At 47.9% G+C, this 22,105-nt stretch overlaps 1 protein-coding gene across 1 annotated transcript in view; it reads left to right on the top strand.

Annotated features, from left to right (window-relative positions):
* Nucleotides 1-21,970: 21,970 nt before the first annotated feature.
* RMI2 (RecQ mediated genome instability 2) overlaps nt 21,971-22,105 on the top strand; it is a 7,245-nt gene continuing 7,110 nt past the window's right edge. The window contains exon 1 of the mRNA XM_008593803.1: nt 21,971-22,101. Coding sequence (XP_008592025.1) covers nt 21,971-22,101 — 131 coding nt within the window. The remainder of the gene's footprint in view (nt 22,102-22,105) is intronic.

The raw sequence follows: 22,105 nt of genomic DNA, 5'->3' as shown, positions 1-22,105 counted from the left end.
CGCACAGGACCCAGATGTCAGAGCTGTGGGGAAGCTGATGCCTGGGGAGTGTATTTCAGGGTGTGGGCTCTGGCACTTCCACAGTCTTATTAAAATGCAGGTTCCTGGGAGCCCCCAGCCCTGCTGAATCTGGTGCTGTGGAGCACAGCAACCTGGAATGGGGATGATTAACAAACCTCCAGGTGAAAGGACTAACCCGCCTGGTTTAAGACAACCGTGGGGAGGCACAGATGCTCTTGGGCAAGCTGCTGGCACTTGCTCAGAAAACTGCACCCTACGTTCTGCCTAGATTTCAGGGGGTCTTTGACTCCTGGGCCCTGGGGATGGGACACACCAAGTAAGCAGCTTATAATCAGATATAACCCTGTGAGAAACCAGGTTGGTGGTAAGAAAGAATTGGAGGGGAATAAACTAAGGTTGAAAATATCCCATATTAAATGAACCTCAACAACTCCCTCAGTTCCTTGTAATCCTGGACACTAGCGCTTGTTGCCTTTGGGAAAAGAAGGCAGCCTCGGCATTTTAGGATCATTTTGGGACTCCTCAGGGGATCCTGATGGCCACTGCCCTACCCCACAAGAATGACTGCCCTGGGGAGGTCAAAACCCTCTCTGGGGGCCGGCCCGGTGGCGCACTGGATAAGAGTGGCGCACTGGATAGTGGCGCTCCCGCCCGAGGGTTCGGATCCCACATACAGACCGGTTCCCGCTCACTGGCTGAGCGAGGCGCGGGAGCAGCACCGAGGGTTGCGATCCCGTTGCCGGTCCCCGGTCCGGTATGGGGGCAACACTGAGGGTTGCGATCCGTTGCCGGACATGGAAAAAAAGACAAAAAAGACAAAAAAAAAAAAAAAAAAAAAAAACCCTCTCTGGGATCTGGGGAAACACAGTGGACACAGACTGTGTGAGGCTTAATGATGGTGACTATAATAATAATAGCTGATCTTGACTGAATGCCTCCTCTGTGCCAGGCCCGTGCTAAGCACTGTCCGTACATTGTCTCACCAGCCCTGTAAGAGGACACAGATCATTCACACTGTACAGATAAGGACATGTTGGCTCAGAGAGGGAAAGTGCCCAAGGTCACACAGCTAGTCGGTGCCTGGCTAGGTCTCCAACCCCTGGTGACTGTAGAACTCAGCCTCAGAACCTCTGTTCCCCCTGCTCCTGTGCCTTCTAGTTTTGTGTGTGTGTAATAGTAAAACAAAATGAGTTTGTATTTGTACAACCAAGTTCATAGCAGCACTATTCATCATAGCCAAAAGGTGGAACTAACCTAAATGCCCATCAACAGGTAAATGCATAAGCATAAATTGGTATATGCATATGCTGTGGCCTGAATGTTTGTGTCCCCTCCCCAAAATTCATATGTTGAAATCCTAACCCTCAAGGTGATGATATATTAGGAAGTGGGGCCTTTGGGAGGTGATTAGGTCAGGAAGGAAAAGCCCTCATGAATGAAACTAGTGACCTTATAGAAGAGACTTCAGAGAGCCTGTTCACCCCTCTCACCATGCAAGAACACAGGAAGACAATGCTGTCTGTATACCAGGAAACTAGCCCTCTCCAGACACCAGATCTGCCACTGCCTTGATCTTGGACTTTCCAGCCTCCAGAACTGTGAAAAATAAATTTCTGTTGCTTATAAGCCACCCAGTCTATGGTGTTTTGTTAACAGCAGACTGAATGGACTAAGACAACATATAGTGGGATATAATTCAGCCTTAAAAAGGAAGGAAGACACTGGAAAAAAAAAGGAAGAAGGAAGGAAGGAAGGAAGAACATAAAATTACCTACAGTCTTGTTGAAGGGATTGAACCTAAGTCTAACTAAGCTTCTGAGACAACTCCCAATTTTGAGGAAATACAGAGGACAAAGAAACATGTGGAATTGAACCATAAATAGGAGTACACTCGTACAATCATCCAAGTCCAGATGGTGGGAAAGTGTCTGGAAACAAGTTCTTGTAACTATAAACTATAAGGAAAAGAAAGGAATGAAGAGGAACTTGTAAATCAGGAGATGTTAAAAAATTGATCAGATTTTAAAGTGGAGAAGACAAAACTATAGTGTTTTGGGTCATAACACTATAAAAAATGTAAGGTATTGTATTAGTCTATTTCTCTTGCTTATAACAAAATACCTGGAACTCGGTGATTCATAAAGAAAACAAAATGTATTATTTACAGTTTCAGAGGCTGGGAAGTCCAAAACCATCTGGTGATGGTGACAGTGACCCAGGGGTCTCACATGACAAGATGGTAGAAGTAGAGAGAGCAGAGAAAGAGACAGACTCTCTTCTGTCTTATTTCAAAGCCCTCAGAATGCCCCTGACCACCATTTTTAATCCATTCACTACTGCACTGTCCTACAATCCAATCACCTCTTCAAGGCTCCACCTTACAATTACCATAATAGGATTTCCCACCCTCTTAACAGTCACAGTGGGGGCTAAGTTTCTAATACATAAAACTTGGTGGACACAATTCAAGCTTCAGTGAGTTTTGGGGGGGCATAATTCAATCCACTACAGGTATGATTACTATAAAAGTAAGGTATTTGGGAGAGACTGTGACTGGGACACAACACACAGGGGGAATTGTGATGTGGCTGGCAACTTTTTATTTTTAAACCTGGGTACACTTTCAGGGTGCTTTGTAAGATTCATTAAGCTATACATTTGTTTCACATGGTGCTATGAACTGATTGAATTGTGTCCCCAAAAGTTCATATATTAGAAGCTTAATTCTCACTATAACTGTTGGGGGTGGGAAATCATATTATGGTAATTGAAAGGTGGGACCTTGAGAGGTGATTAGATTGTAGGACTGTGCCATAGTGAATTGATTAAAAATGGTAGTTGGGGGTGTGGTTCTGAGGGCTTTAAAAGGAGAGCACATGAGAGTCTCTCTCTCTCTCTCTCTCTCTCTCTCTCTGCTCCACCATTTTCCAAAGTGTGAGATCCCTAGGTCACTGTCACCACCACCAAGACCCTCATTAGATGTGTACCCTGGACTTTGGACTTCCCAGCCTCTGAAACTGTAAGCAGTAAATTTTGTTTTCTTTATAAATTACCCAGTTCCCAGTATTTTGTTATAAGCAACAGAAACAGACTAACACATGTTTTTTTAAATTTGTGTTTTGATTTACTATAATAGGGTCAAGAAAAGTTAAACAAAAAAAAAAAAGGAAGAAAATTCTGGCACATGCTACAACAAGGACGAACCTTAAGGACCTTTTGCTGAGTGCAATAAGCCAGTCATGAAAGGACGGCTATTGTATAATTCCCTTTATATGAAGTACTTAGAGCCATCGACTTCACAGAAACAGAAAGTGGAATGGTGGTTGCCACGGGCTGCAGAAAGGGGAAATGGGGATTTGTTTAATGGGTGTAGAGTTTCAGTTTTGCAAGACAAAAAGAGTTCTGGAGATGGATGATGGTGATGGTTTCACAATGAATGCACTTAACGCTACTGAACTGTGGACTTAAAAATAGTTAAGACAGTAAATTTTATGTCATGTGTATTTTACTAAAATTAAGAATTTTAAATTTTTTTAATTTAATTTTTTTTTTGAAGGCTGGCTGGTATGGGGATCCGAACCCTTGACCTTGGTGTTATAATACGGCACTCTAACCAACTGAGCTAACCAGCCAGTCTACAAATTTTTTTAAATGAAGAATTATTGTGGTATAACATATGTAGTCAAGTGTACAAACCTTCGATGGCATTGCACAGGTGCATGCACTCACGTGGCAACCACCCAGACTGAGAGAGGAATGCCAGCTCCCCCAGGCCCTGCCCAATCTCCCTCTTCCCCCCTTCCCCAGGTCCCTGGGGATCAGACTCTGTCACCAAAGTATCCTTGTCCCTGTTCTTGAATGTCATATAAACAATCACGCAGCACTTAGTCCTTCGTGTCTGGCTTCTTCCTCCGAAAGTGATGTCCGTGCGCTTCACCCACGTGGCTGTGTGTGGTTTCATCCATTCGCACTGCGCTGCAACATTCCAGTGTAGGAACAGGCCACAGCTGTTCGCTGATCTGTTGTCGATGAGTTTTACTGTTTCCAGCCTGAAGGTGTTGCGAAGAGCGCTCTCATACTTGTCCTCTGGTGAACCTGCTATTGCATCGCCTTTTGGTGTATACTTGAAAGTCAGATTGTGGGGTCTTAGGTTGTATAAAGGTGTTGCGAAGAGCGCTCTCATACTTGTCCTCTGGTGAACGTGCTATTGCATCGCCTTTTGGTGTATACTTGAAAGTCAGATTGTGGGGTCTTAGGTTGTATACGTGTCCAGCCTCAGGAAATGCTACCAGATTTCCAGAATGTTGTACCAACTCACATTCCCAGCAGCAGCAAATGGGAGCTCCAGTTGCCCCCATCCTCACCACACTTGGTTTTGTCGTTTTCATTTTGCACCTTCTGGTGGGTGCCTTGCGGATGGCTCTTCATTTGAAAGTGACTGAGGTCAGGGGTCACTAGGGACACCCAGGTCACAGGCTGTGCACAGTGGGGGTGGCCAATCATGAGACGTTTTGTTAAAGAATCCCTGGTCAGAGGGCTTCGAAGACCAGCTCTTGTCCAGTACAGGATCCAGATGGAATGTATAAAATCACCTGGAGCCTGTTGGAAATGCAGACTCTTGAGTCCCACCTCACACCTACAGAGTCAGGATGTCTGGGGATGGGGCCAGCTCACGGTATTTCTGCAAGCCCCCAGGGGATGCTGGAGCATGCCCACGTGTGACAGCCACTGCCCAGAGCTCTGCGACCTTGGACTTGGTGCTTAACCTGTCTGGTCACAGGTTCCTTGTCTGTAAAATTGGCACAGTAGTAGTAGTAACTACTTCATAAGATGTTTTTGAGGATTAAATGAGCTCTTGTTTGTACTATGCTTAAAACAGTCCTTGTCACCTAGCTAGCACTTAATAAATGGCTGTGAAATTCTGCCTGGCCCAAGGGAGGTTGGCACCTATTTGGCCTGACACATGGGTGCCATATAATGGTTGGCTCTGTTGGAACACAGAGAAAAGCTTCCGCTGCCTTCCAGGCAAGTCTGGGAGGCTAGGGGTGTGGGGGAGGCAGACTGTCACCCTAGGACTTTCAGGAAAAGGGGGTCCCCTGGCTCGTATCTCTGAGAAGTGGCCCCACAGCCAGGTCCCTCACTGTCAAGGAGCGTCCAGAACAGCCAACACCTTTCCCCAGTTTCACTTTCAGTTTCTTGGAAAGGGCGGTCCTTTCCTACCCAAGGTTCCTCCCTTCAACCCCCACCCAGGCACTGGAGGTGGCAGACACCTTGCACCCTGTCCTAGGCTGGCAGATAAGAAATGGCCCTTGTATCATGCACACCCGGGCAGGGCGGTCCCCCTCTGGGAGGTGCAGGTGACTTGGCACAGCAATGCAGTTGTCATCAATGATTGAAAAGAAGCTGGGTTCCCAGCCGTGTGGCAGTGGAAAGGTGAGTTACACCACATCCACACCATAACCCACGTGTTAGCTTGCATGTGCAGGTAATAAAAGCAAGGGCCAGGTCTGCATGTAGAAAATGCTGCCATTCAGCTATTAACAAGACAGAAAGTAACAAATACTGGTGAGGATGGGGAGAAAAGGGAACTCTGCTATGCTGTTGGTGGGAATGTAAACTGGTACAGCCATTGTGGAAAACAGTTGGAGTTTCCTTAGAGAACTAAAAATTGAATTACCTGTGACCCAGCAATCCCACTACTGGGTACATACTCAAAGGAAATGAAATCAAAATATCGAAGACACGTGCACCCCCACATTCGTTGCAGAACTATTCACAATAGCCAAGAGATGGAATCAACCTAAATGTCCATCAACAGATGAACGGATAAAAAAACTATGGTATATACACAATGGAATACTATTCAGCTGTTTTTTAAAAAATGAAATACTGTCATTTGCAGCAACATAGATGGAACTGGAGACCATCATGCTGAGTGAAGTAAGCCAGGCACGAAAGACAGATACCACATGATCTCACTCATATGTGGAATCTAAAAAAATAAAACTGATCTTCATAGAAGTAAAGAATAGAATAATGGTTACCAGAGAGTGTGGGGTGGGTCATGGGGAGGAAAAATGGTGGACTAATGGGTAAAAAACTATGCGATCTACCCTAAGTACATGCATGTATTGAAACTACACACTGTACCCCACAAATATGTGCAAATGAATATTAAAATAAAAAAAAGAAAATGCTCCCATTCATATATAAGTGGGAAAAAACAATGCATATGTCCATGTGCTGGTCCATGCAGAGCATGTTTTTAAAAAGACGCACAAGACATCGATCATAGTGGCTGCCTCCAAAGAGGAAAACTGGGATCTGGTGACGGAGTGGGAGGGAAGCTGGCTTTTTCCTGTGAAGTCTTTGGATGCTTAGAATTTTTGTTTAAATCATGTGCATGCGTTATTATTTTTCCCCAAGGACGGAAGAAAAGAAAGAAGCTTTCTTTCTTAAACCAGCTTGCTGGAGACACAGCCTGTGTTGCTCATTTTCTGAGAGATTTAGGTTCAAATTAATTAGGACTTTGGAGGCAGACTGTCTGGGTTCAAAGCCTGCTGCTCCCACTTTGTAGCTATTGCAGACAAGTCGCTTACCCTGTCCGGGCCTTGGTTTTCTTGTCTGTAAAATGGCACAATATTATTGATATGATATTGATACAATTATTGATATGATTCTGGTGCTGATATTAACACATTGATGTTAATATTAACACATTGCCATCCATATTAATATATTGATATTGATATTAATATATTGATATTAACATAATCGTTCCTGCCTTATAGTCTTGTCATGTGGCTTAACTGAGGCAGTGCAAGGACGTACTTGAGAAAGTGCCAGGGACATGGTAAGCCCCCAGTATACATAGGTATACCTTGTATCGAAAGTATATTTCCACTGCTATGGGAGGCGGGTTGGGCAGAGATCTTTATGCCTATTTGCAGATGGGTAAGTTGAGACACAAAGTAGCAAAGTCCATGATAAGAAGCCTGGTTGGAGCATCTGGTATCCTGGACCTGTTAGTCACATGCTGTGTGACCTTGGGACCTATATGGGACCTTGGGACGATCCCTTCAGAGGTAGTCATGAAATGCTGGGCCTCCAAGTGCCTGGCGTGGGTGCCTAGTGAGGTAGGAGCTCATCTGAGCTGCTTTCAGGTTCCGGGACAAGGTGGCCACTTGCAGGCTTAGAAGCACACACAGCCCCTGAGGTTTTGTCCTGTAGAGTGAGGTGCTGGTGGGGCCTGCAGTTCTGTTCTTCCAGCAAGCTCCCTGGTGAGACCAGTTCTGCTGTCTGAAGACCACACTTTGAGTAGCTGAGGTCTGAATTTCATCTGGGTCATGGCTAATGTGTACGTACACATGTGAAAGATTCTTCAAGCTGTACACTAAAGATTAGTGCAGTTTACTATCTGTAGTTATACCTTGATGAAAAAGATTCCAAACACACTCCCATACACCCACCCATGATTTTGGATGCTAGATGGAAAGGGAATTAAAAAACATGAAACAACATTAAAAAAAAAAAAATCCAGCCCAAGAATGGTCTCAGGATGAACTTAGAATGGTTAATGAACCATCCCTGGGGAGCCTGGCCACCCACAGTGCTCCTCAGCCCTCTGCCTTCCACACCCCCCACCAAATCCTCTCCATAAACTCACCCCCGATGCCTTCCCTTGCAGGTGCTGGGGTGGGGATGGAGGTGCCTCACACCAGGCAGGCTTGCCTTTCTCAGGAAATGCGTGTGGTCCCCAGCCCAGGCCACCAGGAGACAAAGCCACCGCTTTGCTTTGGTGCTTGGCCCGCAGCAGATGGAAGGGGAGAATTTCCTTGGGAGAGGTTCCAGGAAGTGGGATTACTGCTTCAAAGGGAATGCATGGTTTCAGGTGTCTGATAGTCACTGGGCTGCCTTCCCAAAGGGGCCTGGGAAGGACCTACACTTCCTGTGCTCAGAGAGTAGGTCCAGGCATGGGCTGGTTCTACAACAGGGACCACTCTCCTCCTGTCCTTTCTTCCGTCCCTTGCTATGGGTGACACCTGGGGCCTCCTCTGATGGCCTCTGCCCTCCTTTGCACCTCCCCTCACCTGCTCCCTGCCCTTGGTTACCCTTACTATCCCCATTGCAGGGATGCCCTGACACACCTCACTGTCCTTTGTGGCTCCTTCCCTCCCCCACTGCCCGCCCCCTGCCTCACCCCATCCATTCATTTCTTCACTTAGTTCTTGGTCCCTGAAGGGCCGTGGAGCTGAGTAACACAGAGTGTGGCTCTGGAACCAGTGTGCGAGGTTAGAATTGGCTCCACACTGACTTGCTGTATGACCACGAGCTGTTACAGTGCTGCTCAGAGGCCCCTGTTCCTGTAAAACTCTTGCTCTCATTTCCAGTAGAGACTGCACAGCAGTGGCAATAGGCTCCATGGCCCAGGCTTGGTCTGACCCGTGGCTTCCCCTTCTCAAGCCTCTGGCTGAAGAGCATGGAGAGGATATAAATGAAGGGCAGGACATCTCCAGGCCCTGCTACCATCAGCATCTGTGGCATGAGGCTAACCACAGGATCCTGAGGGATGTCACACACTACTGGGGCTGGCAAGGGCAGGGCCACCCCAGAAAATCTGGATATACCTTCATTCTACTAGAAATGAAAATCGGATCACGCCTCTCTCTTTCTGTCTTTCTTAAAACCCTCCAAAGAGTCCCTGTTGCATTTTGAACAAAATGTGGAATCTCTACTTGTGTCTCCAGAGCCCAGCTAGCCAGCAAGACTTGTCAAGGAACCACACACAGCACATTCAGCTGTGTGGCCCTGGGCCTCAGGCCCTTCCTGTAAAAGTGGAATAGGACGTCCTTGCAGAGAGCAGGGATGATCGTGTGCTTGCAGCTGTTCATCCATTCATCAGGTGGCCACTGTGAGGCTTCGGAGACTCAGCCATGAATGGGACAGGCCTCCCGGTGGTGAGAGCCTTTTCACTTTTCATACGGCCGTATGTGCTTCCCAAGCTGCAGAAAGCACAAAGAGCAGTTGTTTCCCCATGCCATTTCTGTTTCATTTGGAGATAACACTGGCTAACCGCTGTGGACGTTTCCGCAGTTCCAGCAGCTAAATGAGCGAGTGCTCCTTCTTTAATCCTGCAAATACCCCATGGGGTCAGTACTTCGTATTTTCAATCCCATTCTGCAAATGGAGAAATTGAGTCCCGCAAAGGAACTTGCTTAGAACCACGTGCTAGGAGGTGGTCAAGCTGGAGTTCAAATCCAGGCAGCTGCTGGCTTTAGAGCTGCTGCCCTGTATAGCCCTTCAGAGGCCTTCACTCAGCCCAGGGGAGGAGAAAGGGCGCTCTGGCAGCAAGAATGGCATGAGCAAAGGTGTGGAGGTGGGATTGAGCACGTCATGGGGGACAGTGGGAAGGACGCTGTGTCTTGGGGGAGCATGTGTGGTCAGAAGGGAGAGGCGAGGGGGGCTGGCCCGGTGGCGCACTGCTATAGTGCGCCACTTGGGAGCGCTGCAGCGCTCCCGCCGAGGGTTTGGATCCCACATACAGACCGGTTCCCACTTGCTGGCTGAGCGAGGTGCGGGCACAACACCGAGGGTTGCGATCCCGTTGCCGGTCCCGGTCCGGTGCGGGCGCGACACTGAGGGTTGCGATCCGTTGCCGGACACGAAAAAAAGACAAAAAAAAAAAAAAAAAGAAGGGAGAGGCAAGGGAGGCAGGAGTGGAGAGGTCCTACAGGGCCAGCCTCAGCGCTCTTGGTGGGAATTGCAGGAAGATGGAGCGAGAGCCAATTTCTGGCTGGGTGCCCTTGCTCAGGTCATCCTGTCTCGGTCAAGGGCACCTGCATGGGCCCCTGGCATCGTCCTCCTCTCCTCCCTCCCTCTGTCACCTCCTCCAGCCATCAGGAGTGGACTGAAACCAGCCACTTCTCTCCACCTCCCACCACCACGCTGCTCCAGGCCTCGGCCACCTTGGATCCTGGCTGGTCTCCCTGCTTCTCCCTTGCTGTCCATTTTCCACAGGACATCTGCTGAAAATGGCAATCAGATCAGCTTCTCCCTCCCCAAACCCCCAGAGAGCACCTGTTCCTGTTTCATTGAGAACAAAATCCAGATTCCAGCCAGTGGCCTGCGAGTCTGCCTGATCTTGCCCCACCTACCTCTTGACCTCGTCATCTGTCCCCTCACTTGCTGCACCCACCCACATGGCCTTTCTGTGCCTCAGACATGCCAGGTCATTCCCACACCAGCGCCTTTGTGCTTGCCCTCCCCCTGCCTGGAGGGCCTCAGGTCACTAGCTTGTCTCATCATCCAGGTCTCAGCTGAAGGAGCCTTTCCAGATAAAGACCCTCTTCCCTACCCCTCCGGTGTATTTCCTTCACATCTGTATTAGTCAGTTTCCTGTTGCTTATAACAGAATGCCTGAAACTGGGTAACTGATAAATCAAATTTAATTCTTATAGATTCGGAGGCTGGGAAGTCCAAACTCCAGGGGACACATCTGGTGAGGGCCTTCTTGGTGGTGGTGACTCCACAGCAAAACAGGGTGTCACATGGCACGAATGGGCTGAACAAAAGAGAGCTAAGCTGCTCACTGGCTCTCCTTATAAAGCCATCAGAACCACATCCATGACCACCCATTAAACCATCAATGGTTAATCCATTCACGAGGGTACAGTCCTCACCATCTAATCACCTCTCAAGGCCCACCTTTGAAATACTGTTATTGGATTTCCCACCCTCTTAACTGCTACAGTGGGGATTAATTTTCAATGAATTTGGGGAGACATTCAGTCCACAGCAACGTCCTTGCACTTATCACCCCGGACTGTCTCTAGCTCTCTCCTTACCCCTCACCAGACTATAAACTTCATAAAATCAGGATCTATGTCAGTTTTGTTCACCCCTGCATCCCAGTGCCTGGCACTTAACAGGCATTCAGTGACTAGTTGAGTGAAGAAATGAATGATGAGGTCAGACTCAGTCTTCCTCTGTGTAAAATGGGGCCACATCAGACCTCCTGGCAGAGTGTTGTTGTGTTTCAGAGGTAACACTTGCACACAGTCGGGCTTCTTTCCTACTGGTCCAAGGGCTCACACAACCACCCCTCCTGGAGCCTGGAGCCTCCAACTCCCCCAGGCCCCCTGCCCTGGCAGCAGGTGCCTGGGCAGAAGGGCTGTCCTGGGAGCTCCCGTAGCTGAAACTGCTCAGCCCCTTTGTAGCTAGGCCTTTGGCCACAGGTCCCCGAGGACGGTTGGGGGGTTGGCACCCAGAACCCAGCCCCAGGCTCCTGCTGACTCTGCCTCCTAGTCCAGCAGGTGTGGCCCCCTTAACACAGTCTTTTCAAAGAAATGCTTGAGCCTGACTCACACTTCCTTTGTCCCCAGCTGGGCTCACTCAAGAGTGTGGCTGTTTTGCAAGGCTAAGGTTTGAGTTCAGAAATAAGCTCCTGGCAGGGGTGCTGTATGCTTCAGGGAACCTACAATGAGGGTCATGCCCCCACCCCCCGAAAACCTCAGTCCTGGGGTAGTTGGAAACTACTCCTTACTGGCAGTTGGCACATAATGGTTTGGAGAAACTGCTTTGGGGCTTCAGCAGGTGGTCGTTTTGTCCATCCCCCTGTCTCCCCACTTAACCCCATCCCAAAGCCACTCAGAAAAATGTGCCTGCTTGGGGGGGATATGTCATTTTGACATCCCATGTCCCCTACTTTTCCTTCCTTCCCCAAGAAATAAGGCATTCTTTTTCATAGCCTGTCTCAGAAGGCTTTCTTTCTGCACAAGCATGCAAAGTGATGCCCAGTCTCAATTTTCTAGAACACTTCCATGTTCACAGAATTGTGATCATTTCACAGAAAAGGGGTTCATGATAAGTACAATATATTGGCCCAGGTTTCCTGTTTATGCCCCTGGAAGAATCTTCACATAAATAAGGTCACATCACTCATGGGGAAAGGAATCCTGGACCAGACCCCATTTTTGGTTTGGAAAATGTTCTTGGAAGCCATCCCTACACTGATCTGAGGTTGTCCATGGCAGAGGAGAAACAGCTGGCCAGAGCTTCCAGGTAATAACCAATCACTCTTTTTGGTTATATTTAACCCATTTGCTCACATGCGTCCAGTGAGAAGCATACAGCACCCCTGCCAGGAGCTTGTTTCTGAAAGACTCACACTTTGGAGACAGGCTGATTCAGGGTAAACCTCTTACTGGCTGTGTGACCTTGGGTAAGTTACTTAACCTCTCTGAAGCCTGGATTCCTTTGGGTAGATTTAGGGGACAGCTATCCCCAGATTTTTTTTCAGGTTTGAACCATTTTTTAGAAAATTGGAGTGAAATTCACGTGACGTAAAATTAACCAGTATGAACAATTCAGTGGTATTTAGTGCATTCCCAGTGTTTTGCAACTACCACCTCTGTCTAGTTCCAAAGCATTTCATCATCCCCAAAGGAAGCGCTGTATCCATTAAGCAGTCACCCCCACTCCCCACTCTCCCTGGTAGTTTTTTTTTTTCCTTTTTGTCTTTTTTTGTGTCCAGCAACGGATCGCAACCCTCAGTGTTGCACCCGTACCAGACCGGGACCGGCAACGGGATCGCAACCCTCAGTGCTGCGCCCGCACCTCGCTCAGCCAGTGAGTGGGAACCGGTCTGTATGTGGGATCCGAACCCTCGGCGGGAGCGCCGCTGCGCTCCCAAGCGGCGCACTGTAGCAGTGCGCCACCGGGCCGGCCCATCCCTGGTAGTTTTTAAGCAGTGGAACTTACAGCACCATAGGACTTTCTGGGGTCTCCTAGGCTGAGCCCCCTGAAGAGGAAATGGGCTGCAGCCTGCAACAGACAGCCTGTGCCATTTGCACAGTCACCTAGCCTGGGGCTGGGCTTCTGCCCTGGGTCTGTGTGTGTGTGCGCGTGTGTCTGTGCAGTTCTATAAATTTGAACACAGTAGAGATTTATGTACCCACCACCAACCAGTACACAAAATAATTCCATCACCCCAAAAAGTTCCCTCTCATTACCCCTTTGTTGTCATTCCCACCCCCACTCCCAGCCCCTGGCAACCACAGATCTGTTTTCTGTCCCTATGGTATTAGCCATTCCAGAATGTCCTATAAATGGAATTCTGTAGTAGGTGAACTCTTCCGTCTGGCTTCTTTTGCTCAGCATAACGTATTTGAGATTCATCCAAGTTGCCACGTATATCAGTAGGCGTTTCCTTTTCATTGCTGAATAGTTCACAGTGTGGATGTACCATGGTTTTTTTCCCCACTCACCTGTTGGATGGCATCTGGGTTGTCTCCAGTTTGGGGAGGTTATGAATAGACTGCTATAAACATCCTCGTACAGGTTTTCGTATGAACCTAAGTATTCATTTCTCTAGGGTAAGATGCCCAGGAGTGGGAACACTGGTTCATGTGGTAAGTATATGTGAATCTGCTCTGTTTGACCCTGGATAAGTTAAACCTCTTTGGACCTCAGTCTTCCACTTCTGTAAAATGGGTATAATAACAGTGCCAACCTCATCGGGTTATTGTAAAGATGAAATGAGATATGTAAGGCACAGAACAAGTGCCCAGTAAAATTCGCCGTTTGCTTTTAGGGAGTTGGATTTTATTTCACCTATGTTTTAGCCATGTTTTTACCTGCAGCAAGGGGGCCATCAGCCAGGGCTGTTACAAGAGATGAAGTGTGATAATTTCCTTAGTCATGCTTTCTGGAGCCAGAGGTTGGACTCCTGGGGAATTCATTGTCAAGTCTAGCTGCAGACAAAGGTCCTATCTGTAGAAAAGCCATGAGTTAGGATGGCTAACAGGCCCAGCCCCTTTATTCCACAGAAGGGGAAACTGAGGCTCAGCAGGGGACAGGTCTTGTTAAAACCAGCAGTGGTAGCACCAGTCTTGCCAGCCAGCCAGGCAGTAGCAGAGAAAGACTTGGCCCCCAGGCTCCTGACTTGCCAGCCCTGTGTACCTCCACCTTGATTCTAGTGGCCAGTGTTTGTTGAATGAATGAATGAATGAGTGTAGGAATTAGAAACACAGGATTTGCAGACAGCCTGCCTGGTTTCACATCGGGGTCTTCCTCTTGGGAACTGTACGATTTTGAGCACTTTCCTTGATCTCTCCGAACCTCAGTTCCTTTATCTGTAAAATGTGCACAATTGTGCCTACCATAAAGGCTCATCAAGCAGTCTAAATGAGGTAAAGTATGCAAAGGCTCAGAACAGTGCCAGGCACACAGTAAATGCTCAATAAAAGCTAGCCTTTTGAATGAAATTAAAAATGACAGGGACATGTGGGGCTACAAACAGACAAGGGAGTTCACGGTTCTGCCAGGGATGGAGCAGGTGTTCTTCTCGGTGGTTTATTGAAAAGTTGAGGAAAATGTGGATAATTCATTCATGCCCAGGGTCCTATAGCTGACAGACAAGAGGACCCTTCCTTCCCCTACTCAAAGCTGTGTGGTCTAATACCATAGCCACTGGCCACATGAAGCCGTTGAGCACTTGAACTGTGCCTAGTATGAGTTGAGATGGGCTGTCATATCAAATACACGGTGGATTTCAAAGACTCAGTATGAGCAAAGGTCCTGAGGCAGCGGGGTGCCTGGCATGTTTGAGGAACAGCAGGAAGGTGAGTGGGGTTGGAGTAGAGGGAAGGAGGGAGGGAGAGGAGGAGATGAAGGCAGAGAGGTGATCTTGTAGTGTCTGTTTCTGTGTCTGTCCCTGCCACTTGACTGATGCTCCTTTTTAGTAGGGGCTGAGTCTGCCTTGTACATCTCCATAGCCATGGGGGCCAGCATAGTGCCCAGCGTGTAGTAGGTGCCTGTTATGTGTTTACTGAATGAATGAATGCATGTTGGTGGGAATTAAATGCAGATGAGTTGAACTGAGCAGCAAAGAGAGGAGACCAACTGTGTGCTGTAGTGAACACTGCTGTGTGCCTGGATCTCCCTTCTGGGCTGGTGGGAGAGTTGGTGGCCGATAGTGCCCAACTGAGTCCCTCTCTGGGAATGGCTCCTACTCACTCCCACCTTCCCAGGGAGTAGCCCACCTCCAGTGATTGGTCAATATGGAATACAAAGGCCCAGCCCCCTTCTCCCCAGGTAGGACAACTCTGCCAGGCTGTTCCAGCTCCAAGACTTCCCGAGGGGTGGCTGAGGTCTTTGCTGCGACTGCAATGCAGCTTAGTCCCTCTGCTGGGTCCTGCTGTCCTCGCTCCCTCACAGGGGCTGCCTCCAAGAGCACGCCCCAGTGAATCTCCTGCTCAATAATCTGTGAGCCATAAGTTTGCCATTCATTCATTCAGCAAATATGCATTGAACAGCTATGTCCCAGGCATTGTTCTGAGATTCAGCAGCAACCCCAAACAGACCAGGACTGTCGGTTTAGGGATGCTGGCCATCAAGTTTTCAGATTTCACCAAGACTGGTTCTCATCTCCAGCCCCACCATTGCCATGCCAACCCCAGGAGGTCCAACTGGCTCCCAGGACTGGCTCTTAGAAGGTGTAGGCACATGTTGGGAGAGAAAGGGAGCAGATCCAGGAGCTCAGGCCTCTGGAGTCAGACAGACCCAGACTCAAATTGCAGCTTCGTGCTTTTTTGCATTTGCCTGGTGACTAATGATGCTGATCTTATTGGCCATTTGTATACCTTCTTTGGAGAAATGTCTATTCAAGTCCTTTGCTTATTTTTAAACTGGGTTGTTGTCTTTTTGTCATTGAGTTACACACATTCTTTATGTAATCCGGATACTAAACTCTCATCAGATATAAGATTTGCAAATATTTTCTCCCATCCCATAGGTTGTCTTTTCACTTTTTTTATCCTTTCCTTTGATGCATAAAAGTTTTTGATTTATAAAGTCCAATTTATTTTTTTCTTTTGTTGCTTGTGCTTTGGCTGTCATCTCTAAGAATCCATGCCAAGCCCAAGGTCATGAAGATTCACCCTTATGTCTTCTTCTATGAGTTTTACAGTTTTAGCTCTTACATTTAGGTCTTTGATCCATTTTTTAAATGTTCAAGGTGAAGGCCCAGCCTCCTTCTTTTGCTTATGGTTCCAGCACCGTTTGTTGAACATCTCTTCTTTCCCCTCTGAATGATCTTACTGACCATGTCAAGAAGCAACTGACCATAGATGTACACGCTTATTTCTATATATGTCTCTCCTTATGCCAGTCAAATCACAAAGGTTTGATTACTGTAGGCTTAGTGCCTTTTTGAGCCTGTTTCCTCATCTGTAAAGTGAGGGTGGAAGTAGGTTCCTGGCAGGGGGTTGTGGATGAAATGAGCTGATAAAACAGCTGGCACCATGAGGCATAACAGCTGTCACCGTGCCTGGCCTGTAGCAGTAGGAGTGGAAGCAGTTACTGTTCCCTGGCAGTGGGTTGTGGATGAAATGAGCTGATAAAACAGCTGGCACCGTGAGGCATAACAGCTGTCACCGTGCCTGGCCTGTAGCAGTAGGAGTGGAAGCAGTTACTGTTATTATTACTAGTAGCCTGGAAGGTCAGCTTGTATTTCCAAGATGTGGATTATACTTAGGAGCTCCTCCAGGAAGATGGAAATGAAGCTGGCCACCTTGAGTGTATGTCTTAGTCCATTTGGGCTGCTGTAAGAAAATACCTTAGACCACGTAACTTATAAATAACAGAAATTTATTGTTCATAGTTTTGGAGGCTGGGAAGTCCACGATTAAGGTGCTGGCAGATTCAGTGTCTGGTGAGGACTTGTGTTCTGGTTCATAGAGGATGCTTTCTTGATGTGTCCTAACATGGTGGAAGGGGCAAAGGAGCTCTCTGGGGGTCTCTTTTATAGGGCACTAATCCCATTCATGAAGGCTCCACCCTGGTGACTTAATCACCTCCCAAAGGCCCCACTTTCTAATCCTATTGCATTGGGAATTAGGTTTCAATATATGAATGGGGGGGCGGGGGGAAGAGGACACAGACATTCAGACCACAGCAGTGTTTAGTGGAGAGCAGACATCACCATGGTGTAGGGGCCCGGGAATGTTGGTCATCATACATTGAGGCATGTGACTTCACCTTATCCTACCCAATGTCTCCTGAGCCCAGTCCTGGGCCTGCACTTCCACAGCTGGAGACTGTGGAAAGGAGGACCCCATGCTTTAGCGTGGAGTCGGGGAAAAGGGGCGCCAGAGGCCAAGAAGCATCAGTTTGTCCAGTGACCTTCTGTTGATATTCTGCGAATGAGAGAACAGGAAGCCTGCTTGTCACTTGGGGAGGGGGCAGGGGGACGGTTAGCAACAAGTGGGCTGGGCCTCAGTATCACTCTAGAGTCCCACCCCAAGACATTCTGATGCAGGAAGCTGGGGTGGGGCTCTGAAACCTATAGTTATCCCCGGATATTGCATTAGTGAAAGACTTGTGCCGTGAACACGTCTGTGCCCACCATACAGATTCCACAGTGAACATTTCCTCTGCCTGCCTTAGCACAGATCTCATCGCCTGTCCCTCCCTCTGTCCACCCATCAATCCACTTACTTTATGTTGCATTTCAAAGTAAGTTGCCCTGTTGTACACTGCATACTTGAGCAGGCATTTCGTTAACTAAAGCTTAAGGTTTGCTTTGTTCATAAAACTTGTATTTAAAAAAAAAGGTTCCCCAGGGAATTCTTTCCTGGTGACAATCCAGTATAGTGAGCAAGAGCCAGAGTCTGTTGGTTGACTTTAGGTGAAGACCCCCTCCCCCAGCTGGGGGCCTGGTTATTGAAAGACACTTGGGCCCTTTGTTCAAGGTGGGGATTGGTCCCTGGCCTACTTCTTACCAGCTGTGTGGTCTTGAGCAGGTCGCATAACCTGTCCAAGTCTCAATTTCCTCATCTCTAAAATGGGTTTAAGGAAAGCACCTGCTTCTTAGGGTTGTTGTGAGGAATAACTGAGTCTCTGCACATGAAGTGTCTGGACTGGCGCTTGGCATATAGTAAGAGCTCAGCTAATGACAGCTATTGCTATTTAGAAGGTGTCACTGTGTGTATACCCTTCCAGAACAAACCCCTTTTCTTGAGACAATAGGGTTTGGTCTTTGTTCCTGGCAACCAGAGCATTTTTGGCACGACCTGCCCGGGGAACTGGTGAATGGGCAGATTGCGTGTGAAGCCAAGGCCCATAATCCCTCTGGCCTTACCTCTGTCCCCATTGGAGCAGGTGGCAGGAAACCCCCTCCCAAGGGCCTTTGATCTGCCTCAGAAGGTGGGGCCCAGGAAGCCTGCACAAGGGGTTGTTTCAGGCCTGGGGGTGAGGGTAGGGGATTGAGGGGGCGAGAGGGGGATAATCCTCAGTTGGGAGGGGGAGGCTCACCAAGTGTGTGTTGACAGATCCTAGTTGTCTGCTCATGACAGTAATTTAAGATGCTGATTCTGTAACTCCTGGAGCTGGTGAAATGCTATAGCTCCCTGAAGATTTTGCAGGAGGTTCCAAGGAGCTCTGTATTAGTTAGCACACAAGCCATGCTGGTGTCAAGAGAAGAACCCACATTCTCTCTTTTTTTTTTTTTTTTCCTTTTTGTCTTTTTTCGTGACCGGTAACGGGATCGCAACCCTCAGTGTCGCGCCCGTACCACGACCCACAACGGGATCGCAACCCTCAGTGTCGCGCCCGCACCGCACTCAACCAGTGAGCGGACCGGTCTCTCTATGGGATCCGAACCCTCGGCGGGAGCGCCACCACGCTCTCAAGCACCGCACTCTACCGAGTGCACCACCAGGCCAGCCCTGAAGAACTCACATTCTAAAGACAGAGTTTGCAGACTGGCTGCCCACAGGCAGAGTCAGCCCACAGATGACTTTCAGGGCACATGGTCTATTTTTTGTTTGTTTGTTTGTTTTATAGTTGCATTCATTGCTAACATTTTTTTTTTAAACATGGAGATTTATGTCTTGATAAATCAGATCTTTGAACAGTGGGCCCATGTTCCCATGTGGCAACCACTTGCTGAGTGTGATTGGCTGCTTTAGCCAGGACATTGGAAGGACAGTTTGTCACTGCTACACCAAAGTTACCTTCCGGGCTGCTGGTGGTTTCTGAGTTTGAAACCTCTGGCCTTGCTGGTAAGATTGACACAGACTCAAGTATATGTGGTTCTAGATAGAGAGCAGTGAGTATTGTAGCTGATGGCAGCAGTTCTCAACAGGGGTGATTCATCCCCCCAGGGGACATTGGCAATGTCTGAAGACATTTTTTGGTTGTCACAACTTGAAGGGTGGTGCCCGTGGCATCTAGTGGGTGGGGGCAGGGAAATTGTTCAACATCCTTCAATGCACATAGGATAGCCCCTTACAACAAAGGATTATCCAGCCTGCTATGGGTCAAAAATGTTCCCCTAAAGTTCATGTATTAGAAATTTGACCTCTGTTGTAACAGTGTTAAGAGGGTGGGAAACCAGTTATGGTACTTGAAAGGTAGGGCCTGCGAGAGGTGATTGGATCATAAGGACTGTGCCCTCCTGAATGGGGTGGTTCTGACGGCTTTATAAGGAGAGCAGTGAGAAGGTTAGCTTTCTTGATCATGGCATTCCTCACCATGTGACACCCTGCATTGCCACCCAGAAGGCCCTCACCAGATGTGCCCCCTGGATCGTGGACTTCCCAATCTCCAAAATTGTAAGAAATAAATTTTCTTTCTTTATAAATTACACAGTTTCAGGTATTTTGTTATAAGCAACAGAAAACAGACTAATACAGAGCCCACAATGTCAATAGGGCTGAGGTAGAGAAACCCTGGATTTGGGGCATCAGCAAACTAGTCTGGAAGGGAGGGGTTAATTCCAGCTGTGGGGCTTAAGAACAGCTCCCTGCAAAGAGGTCTTAGTGGTGGGCAGGCACTTGATGACTGAGCTAGGTTTCCACTGAGAGAGATCGGGGGAGGCCTGTCAGGCAGAGAATAGCATGAGCAAAGGTCCGGGGGCATCTTTGGCAGGAGGAGGTAGGTGATCATGTGGACAGTGGGATGGAGCCTGGGGATCAAGGAGCATGATGTTTCATGAAGACATGATAAATGTCTCCAGACACTGGGTTTAGGTTCTGGCTCTACCACTTATGAGCCATGTGGCCTCAGGCTTATCATTGGCCTGAATCTCAGTTTTATCATCTGTAAGATGGGGATAAGAAATGAGGTTATGTAGGCACAGCCACACCTATCCCCACTCCTCCTCCATTTCCACCCCGTGTCTCAGCCATTCTAAAACACTGGCAGTTTGCTACATGCTTCCTGCTTTCTCTGCCCTCTCAGGGCCCTCCATGTGCAGTTCTCTCTGCCTGCAATGCTCATGTTACTGGTGTGTGGATTACACCATCAGGAGGATATCAACCTAGTGCTGATATGCTCAGACTTGTGTTTTGGGAAGATCACTCTGCCAGCAACATGATGTGGGGCTGGAGGGCAGGGTAATCTGGAGGCCAAGAGAATGTTGGGGAATTCCCAGGCTCAGACAAGAGACCTGGGAGCCTCTGCCTTCACCCCAACTCCCTTCCCCATCACCTCTCTGGCTTTTGGGTGCCTTCGGGAAGGCCAGTGGGGACCCATCAGGCACGAAGGGGTTGCATTCTCTCTTGCTTAATGTTCTTGCTCCCTTCTCAGCCAGGAGCCTGGTTACTCTACAGCTCAGGGTTGAGGGGTAGAGGCTAAGACCCCCTAAATGCTACTGCTAGAGAGGCCTTGGGAAAACTGCCTAGCTTCCATGAGCCTCAGTTTCCTCACCTGTGTAGAACAGAGTCTTTACAGGGTCTGGGGGACAGATGGGATACTCCTTACAAAGTTCTTAGGACAGGATCTGGCTCAATATGTCTTAACTCCTTTATAAAAACTAAGCTCTCCCTGAATACTCTCTGAATGTCTGGTATTGCAAGAGGCCCTGGGAGTACAAAGTCTCTTAAAAACTGGTCTTGACTCTAAGGGTTGCCTGATTTAGAATTTGCAGATTTTGCTAATTGAGAACATCCAAGTTTTAGGGAGCAGTTTCTAGGAATCTTATCGGAAAGATGTACATGAACATTTAGCTTTAAGTAGATCCACAGTGGCGGTATTTATAAAGTGAAAAACTGGAAATAGCCTTAATGTCCAAATCTAAGATATTGGCTAAATATGTGAAGAAACAAATAGAATATTATGCAGTCATTCAAGGGGAAGTGGATGGATGTTTGTTGATATGGGAAGATGTCATTATTAAGTAAAAACAACATACACAAAAATCAAAAAACTAAAAAAAATACAAAACAATATTTGTATATATCAAAAATACATACACATATATATTAAAAGCCAGAAGCTAATACAATCAAAAGTTAATGGTGGATATCTCTGAACTTTTTACAATTATTTTTTCTTATTCTAGATTTTCCCTTTCTACATTTTCTACGATGAATGTGCATTTCTTTAGTGGAAAAAATATAGTAATATATTTTCTTAACTTTTAAATTGTTTTATAATGTTATTAAAATATAATGTAAATAAAGACAATAAAAAAAAAAAGGGCTACTTTACCAGCAGCTGTCCCCGTTCCTTTTCCCAGCCTTATCTCATGACTCTATTCTTAACCACTCGCTGTAAACACGGGCTCTTCATTTCAGTATTTACTAGTATTTACTAACCTGAGAGTATTGCATTATGCAAGGCGATATAAAGATGAATAATCACATTCTCCAGGTGGTTTGCTTGCGCGCCAAATTTTGAGATGCGTTGAAAGGGGGAGCTCTTTACCTCCCTGCCTTTACTTATTCACTCATTTAATTCACTTCATCCATTCATTCCTAGTTTGGGGGGCGTTTATTTACTTTACGTACGCATGCGCACTGCTGGAAACTAGAGGGTCGCTCGTCCCGGCGGCCCCGCCTCCCGGCGCCGACCATTGGCCGGTTCTGACGGCGCGCTCCTCATTGGTGGTCGCGGGCCGGGTCTCGCTGCCTATCAAAGTTGGCGGGAAAAGCGGCGGCGGGACAGCATGGCGGCGTCCGCGGGTTCCTCTTCTGCTGGCGGTTCGGCGGCGGTGCGGATGCCGCGGTCGCCGCCGCTCAAGGTGCTGGCGGAGCAGCTGCGGCGCGACGTGGAGGGCGTCCCGGGCGCGTGGCGGCTGTCA

The sequence above is a fragment of the Galeopterus variegatus genome, unplaced genomic scaffold (genome assembly GCF_000696425.1).
Source record: "Galeopterus variegatus unplaced genomic scaffold, G_variegatus-3.0.2 Scaffold161, whole genome shotgun sequence".
In the NCBI taxonomy this organism is placed as follows: Eukaryota; Metazoa; Chordata; class Mammalia; order Dermoptera; family Cynocephalidae; genus Galeopterus; species Galeopterus variegatus.
The sequence above is the reverse complement of the archived record's forward strand: the minus strand, read 5'-3'. Positions and strand labels throughout refer to the sequence as shown.